The sequence below is a fragment of the Apis dorsata genome, unplaced genomic scaffold (genome assembly GCF_000469605.1).
Source record: "Apis dorsata unplaced genomic scaffold, Apis dorsata 1.3 scaffold_341, whole genome shotgun sequence".
NCBI classification, from domain to species: domain Eukaryota; kingdom Metazoa; phylum Arthropoda; class Insecta; order Hymenoptera; family Apidae; genus Apis; species Apis dorsata.
Window position 1 is genome coordinate 420,753 of NW_006263608.1, and position 6,915 is coordinate 427,667.

The window sequence follows — 6,915 nt, forward strand, 5'->3', positions numbered from 1 at the left end:
ATATGCGAAATAAATAATAAAAATTAAATAAAATATAAATTTTATTTTAATAAAATTATAAATTTATATTGATATAATATATATATGTATATACATCATTCGATTATACTTCTAAATAGTGAAGATAGCTAAAACTATAGCTATTTTGCTATTCTTACATTTATAAATTTTGTTAGAACAAATAATAAAATAGTGTTATTTGACGTTGCTTTTGCCTACATTTAAAGTACGAGTAATTACAAGTATTAAAAATATAATATTAATATGTATAATAAGATCAAATAATATATATGTATATACATATTTCTGAATACGTATAACTTTGATAACCTAATATATTATTGTAGAAAAATATTTGTTATGATTCAAATATGGCTGGTGATAAAGTAGTTGGTTGTTCTTCGCATCTAAGCAAAGAAAAAGTACATCAAGAAAGTACTTATAATGAAAACTTAAATTTAGAAGAAGAATTTGCAGAGCCTATTGAATATGTACCTTGTCCTGAATTTCATTTTTCGGTAAGTCTTCCAAACATTAAAATGATGTATTTAAATTTTTGTATTTATATTTATATTTATATATTATTTAATGTTATTATTTAATATTAAATATTGCCGAATAATAAAAATTTAATATTGTAATTTATTTAAATATTAATTAAATAGTTGAAATATGTATTTAAATTTACATTATATTTTTATTTTATTATTATTATAAAATTATATATAAAATTACATTATTATTTTTCTATATAAAATATTGCAAAAGACTTTTAAAAAATTTTAATAAATATAATTTTGTAATATTTAATTATAAAAAATAATTATATTTAATTATAAAAAATAATTATAGAAATATTTATCATTTACAAATTAATAACGTTTTGTATATTTTTCTTGAAAATCTTTAATATTATTTTATTTGAAATATTTGTTAAAAGACATAATAATAATATAAATTAAGATTATGATAAATGAACCATTCTATGTAATATAAAAATAACTTAGAACAAAAAAAATTTTTTTTTTAAAATAATGTCTTTAATATTATTTAATTGTAATATTAATTATTGTAATAAGGAGAATGATTTTATAATAGATTATTATATATTATTTTGATTTATAACTTATATAACATGATAAAAAAAAATGAAATAATTACAAAAAAATCCTTCAAAAAATGATAATTTTAATTATAAAATGTTTTAATAATGTATTCATAGAAGTATTCATAGAAGTATTCATTTCATTTATTTTCTAAATTATATTATATATATTAAAATATTTAATAACATAACAAATATTTAATAATATATAATATAAATAAAGTCTTATATATCTTTATATATAAATGTTTTAATTTATATATTTCTTTTAGACAATAACTTGTTGTTTTTGCAATGGATATTATGGACCATGTTTTGAAGAACCTGTTTGTTCAACATGTCATGCATTTTTATTTCCTAATGATATTGGTTTTTTGCAAGTTCCTATTTTCAGTGAAGTATGTTATTTTCATATATATATTTTATATATAATATATAATAAAACTTCATTTATTTAAATATTTATTTAAATATTATATAATATCATAATATCTAATTACTTCTTTTGAATAATGCAATTTTAAAATAATTAGAATTAGTATTTATTTTAACATTATGTTTAACAATGAAACAATTAGGATTATGATTCATTATTACATTGAATTCAAAAATTAGTAAATATTTGTTTAGATTTATTTAGATAATTTAAATCTTAAATATTTTTATTTTAAACTTGAAATTATTATATATTTTTGTTTGATCTTAAATTTATTATTTATTTATATCACATTTTTTTTTATATATTTTAATATTAAAATTGACATTATATAATATATAATTTTATATTTTAATATTTTAATTGATAACTTTGATTATATATTGTATTTTTGTAACAAAAAATTCTTTATTTAATTATCTTGGCTATATCTTCTTAAAGATATTTGTCTTTTTTAGTTAACTTTTTAATATTTTATACAAACTAACAATTATTATCATAAATTTTATTATTGTCATATTATTTTTAATATGATTGTTATTAACTCTTTTAAATTTTTAATGTTAATTTTTATGTATATAAATATTTATGTAACTAACTCTTGATAAAAATTTATATTTTATATAAATAAATGAAGTTCAATAGAAAAAAATGAAATAAAATTAGAAATGTATTTTATATATCAATATTTTCTAATTTTTTTTTATTTAGAAAACAGATGATGAAGATTCAGGAAATGATGAACCAACAGAACTTTATTATAATCATGAAAGAAGAGCTAGTCAACAGCAACAAAATTCTCCACAAAATGCAATTTCAAATGTATTAAATGTACCTAATATTCCCAATATAAACTGTCATATAGCACAATGTTCTACTTTAAAAAATGAAAATATTTTAGTTATGCAGAAAATACATCATGGTATAAATACATATAGTTTTAAGAATACAACAATTGTATCACAAAATGTACAGCTTTCACATAACATGGATTCTAATAGTATGCAAAATATAAATAATGGAAATAATGATACTCATCATGAAAAATATAAAGAAAAAGTTTCCACTTTTAATTGTGAATCTATGGCAGATGGAGAATTACATAATAAGATTCCAATCAAGAGAGTTAAAGAAGTAGAAAATCGTCCACATTATCATTGGAATTATAAAAATAATATGGGAGAAATGTCAAGATCATATAATTTATCTGAGCGATTAGAAATGTTAACAAATTATAAACATGTTGAACATGAACCTATTTCAGAATTAGGTTTAATGGAAAGATTACCACCTGAAGTGTTATTAGTTGTTTTTTCACATTTGGATGATGTTAGTCTTTGGTCAGCTGCAAATGTTTGCCGTAGATGGTGTGGTTTGTTATCGACGCATGTAACATCGCAACAATGGCAACAAAATGTTAAATTACGGTGGCCTTTATACAAACCTATTGGAAGTGTTAAAAATTGGTATAAAGTTTATGATTTTTTGGCTTCTTCAGCACCTTGCAGAACATGTTTAGCACAAACCTGTTTGAGATCGCGATCACCAAGAATTCAAGAAAACTCATGGAGAAAAAATCGATTACATAGTGAACTTAAAAGTTTAAGAATAGATCCTCCCGAAGGTATTGAAGCAACACCTTTAGATCAAATGTGTTGTCATTGGCAAGCTACTATAACTGGACCTGTAGGAAGTCCATATGAAGGAGGTTTATTTTATCTTTATCTACAAGTACCATGCAGGTATGTATAAATATATTTCTCTAATTATGTATTTAAAGTATTATAATTGATAGTAATTAAATTTCTGTTATAAGAAATTTTTTAAAATTGATTAAGGAAATATATTAATTTTTACAGTTATCCTTTATATCCACCAATAGTAAGATTCCTCACAAAAATACTTCATCCAAATGTTTCTAGACATGGTGATGTTGGTATAGACTCAATACATCATAATTGGTCATTAGCATTGACAATTTCAAAAGTATTAATCAGTGTTCAAAGTTTACTTACGGATCCTTATTGTCAGGTAATGTAATAAATAATAATCAAATATATTTGTAAATAATCTATAATTAATTATTTTATGTTTATATTTAATTGTATGAACAATTATATGAGACTTAAAACATAATTCAGTGTTATAGTATTAATGAATATAAATATTACATAAATATAATAGAAATATACATAATAATGAATAATAATAATATAATAATATAATATAATAGGTTTGTATGGAACCAGAATTGGGTGAAATGTACATGAATGATCGTGAAAAATTTGATGAAATTGCGAGAGCATGGACATGGCGATATGCTATGCATGATGTTGTAACTCCATTATAAATAATTTATAAATATCTTATTTCTTACATATAAGATGTCAAAAAAGAGTTACAAACTTTAATAATGCACAGTGTTTGCTAAAATAAAAAAAATCACTTTAATTTACTATTTATATATACTAAACAAATTTTATAGTTAGAAAGTATTTTTATTTATCAAAAGAAACATAAAAAATTATCAATTTAATGTATATTACTAATTGTCAATCACAAATTTGTTTTGTTAATATCAAAATGAATATATAATTTTAATTTATTTGTTGCATAATAACCATAATATGAAAATATTATAATAAAATATATATTTTAATAAAATGCTACTTAAAAATTTGTTATTTATCCTAATGTGCATTGTGCACTTATGATATTTGTAAATCTTTTTTTTAAGCTATTGTATGTTTTTAAATAATATTTATTACAATTTATAATTAAAAATTTACATAAAAAAATTACTCAAACAGATAAATCAATAAGTAGTTAATAAATAAACTTAAAATATATTAATATTCTTTTTTATTAATTTTATTAATTTATACATACATAAATATGTTTTGAAAATATAAATTCAATTCAATCATTTTTTAAATTAATTTTGTTTCTACATAATTACACTATGTTAATTATAATGTATGCTAATTAATACTATATATTTTATAAATTAAAATAATGAAAACTGTGTATCATAATTTATAATATATAAATAATTGTGTAATTCAACGATTTAAATTGAAAATAAAAATTTTAAGACAGCAACTGTATTTTAATTTAATACGATTATGATCTAATACTCTACGATTCGAGACAAACTACAATTATGTCTTGATCCGATTATGCAATCAAGGACAGTGATCTTCTTTTCTTACAATCCAAGATAAGCAATAACTATTTGAATTCGATATTATAACCAAGAAATATAACAATTTCATTTCTCGGTCATTACCTACGATTTACGATAAACAGCTTGCCTTGATCTCAATCGAGAATAACGATATTCTTTTCTGGTCATAATGAAAAATAAATAATCATATCTCGATTCGACATTACAATAAGAACAATAGCATATCTTGGTCCGATTATGCAATCAAGAATTTATTTTTTTTTAACCTACAATGTAGGATAATATCAATCCTTCAATTACAAAATTACAACCTAAGACTTAAAATTCTTTTATAATTTAATACTAGATGTTTAATTTTTAACTTTCATATACAAATAAAATATAAAAATAATAAAACGTGGCAAATTATAGATCATATAATTAATATTAATAGTTCAATTTATTATTAAAATATTAAATTGCATAAAAAAATAATTATAATATTTTTGATGATCTCATATATTTATGTATGTAGATATTTATTTCACTCTTACATTAATAATGAAAAATGTCTATTAAAGGTTACAAAGTAAAGATAAAATCGCAATGCATTTTCTAAGTTCTAAAGTAAAAATAAATCTAAAAAATTAGTAATATTAAAATTGCCATTTTATTTTAAAGGATAGTTTATTTTAAAGGATACATACTAATTTGTAACATTTGTATATTATTCATTTGTTCATAAATTAATTGATACTAGTTCACTTTGTTCGTAGATTCGTGGCTATCGCTGCATGTGACGACATTGCTCGGAGACCATGAGTATTCGGGGGGAGAAGGGAGGTAATGACGTCGTAGCTCTCGCTTGCTCCATTCACTGACCGGCCGTCGCCGCGAGTAGTCGTGAGTTTGTCCTGCTTTCTTCTGCACATCGATACCGTTCCAGGATCTAACGGAATATCCCGGAAGCGTGTTTTAGACTTTCTTATTTCTTTTTATTTAAAATTCTTTCTATAGAATATTATAAATTACTATTACCGTTATTAAAAAAATTAAGTTCAAATCGATACTTTTTAATCAAAGCCTGGAATGTATTTGTGAAAGTTACTTATTCTTTCCATCTTTCTTCCTTTCGTGCTTTACGTTGTGTGCGCGCGCGCAGTCGTGTGTATGATTTGTGTACATAATAGTGTTTGTACGGATTCGAGAAGGTCTTTGGACGCGAAAGGATACGATCGATTACGATTCGTGGAAGGAGATATGACCGTCGCCGGAAAGGTAAGTTCTTTTAGAAAATGCTTTCGTTTTTTGGATTTTAATATATAAATTTAGATGTAGCTATATTTATATATATTATACTTAAAAATTAGAAATTGTAATATCAGAAATCTATCGTTTATGATTTTTTCATTTGTTTTGTTATATTTTTAAACATGACAATTTAGATTAGATATAGATAGTAATGGTTTTGACTGTATTATATGCGCATGTGTATATGTGTGAATGCGCACGTGAAATTAAAGAAAATTCTAAACTACAATATATATTTTTCACATATTAATATTAATAATATTTCATGAAACAATATTAAAGAACGCAAAAGAAATATTTATTATTTATTTTTATTAATATTTATTAAACTAATATTTATTAAATTTATATGTTTTTATATGATTGATTTATTTTGTAAAAAATAATTTAATTTTATTTTATTTAATAAAGTTTTTAGTTTTAATAATTCTTTATTGCATGTTGCTTTTTTTCTTTAATTAATGTTATATTCTTTCTGTTCTATTATTTTATAAATAAGTGTCATGTGTGACCACATGACCTAAATTGGAATAATAAAGAAATTGATATAACTTTTTTTTTAAATTTTCAATAATTTATTTTAAAATAATTATAAAAATTGTTTTTTAAGATATTTTTTTTAGTAATTGAAAATTTTTTTATAAATATTTTCTTTAAAATATATATAAAATATAAATTTATATTATAAAATATAAATTTGAATTTTTTTTAATTAAAAACTACAAAAATAATTTAAATGATGAATATACATTATATGTATTAAATTATGACTTAACTTTTTATTATATATTTTTTTAAAAAAGTTGTTTATCATATTATTGTTATCGAACATTTTTTCACTTTTCTATTTTACTATTTATTGTTTATTTGGAAATATAAAAAAAAAATAGAAAACTT

At 20.5% G+C, this 6,915-nt stretch overlaps 2 protein-coding genes across 5 annotated transcripts in view; both read left to right on the forward strand.

Annotated features, from left to right (window-relative positions):
• Window positions 1-74: 74 nt before the first annotated feature.
• LOC102678643 lies at window positions 75-5,610 on the forward strand. Of its 3 annotated transcripts, none has more exons than XM_031511676.1 (6): window positions 75-226; window positions 348-518; window positions 1,378-1,503; window positions 2,253-3,283; window positions 3,401-3,572; window positions 5,484-5,610. In XM_031511676.1, the coding sequence occupies exons 2-6, from the start codon at window positions 372-374 to the stop codon at window positions 5,505-5,507; spliced, it is 1,500 nt and encodes a 499-aa protein (XP_031367536.1). In that variant the 5' UTR covers window positions 75-226; window positions 348-371; the 3' UTR covers window positions 5,508-5,610. The 3 variants fall into 3 exon arrangements, with proteins under 3 accessions (XP_031367536.1, XP_006618164.1, XP_006618165.1); XM_006618101.2 differs by lacking the exon at window positions 5,484-5,610 and adding an exon at window positions 3,775-3,936 and having other exon boundaries at window positions 76-226; XM_006618102.2 differs by lacking the exon at window positions 5,484-5,610 and adding an exon at window positions 3,775-3,936 and having other exon boundaries at window positions 108-242.
• A 32-nt stretch (window positions 5,611-5,642) lies between these two features.
• Window positions 5,643-6,915, forward strand: part of LOC102678409 (probable ribonuclease ZC3H12C) — a 9,942-nt gene continuing 8,669 nt past the window's right edge. For both annotated transcript variants that reach the window (XM_006618099.2, XM_006618100.2), the window contains exon 1: window positions 5,643-5,985. In XM_006618099.2, coding sequence (XP_006618162.1) covers window positions 5,878-5,985 — 108 coding nt within the window. In that variant the 5' untranslated portion in view covers window positions 5,643-5,877. The remainder of the gene's footprint in view (window positions 5,986-6,915) is intronic.

Excerpts from the sequence above, each read along its gene's own strand:
- LOC102678643 (XM_006618101.2), top strand. The coding sequence starts at position 372 with ATGGCTGGTGATAAAGTAGTTGGTTGTTCTTCGCATCTAAGCAAAGAA. Across the intron at positions 1,504-2,252 it reads AAGTTCCTATTTTCAGTGAA|AAAACAGATGATGAAGATTC; the intron begins GTATGTTATTTT and ends TTTTTTATTTAG. Across the intron at positions 3,284-3,400 it reads TATCTACAAGTACCATGCAG|TTATCCTTTATATCCACCAA; the intron begins GTATGTATAAAT and ends TAATTTTTACAG.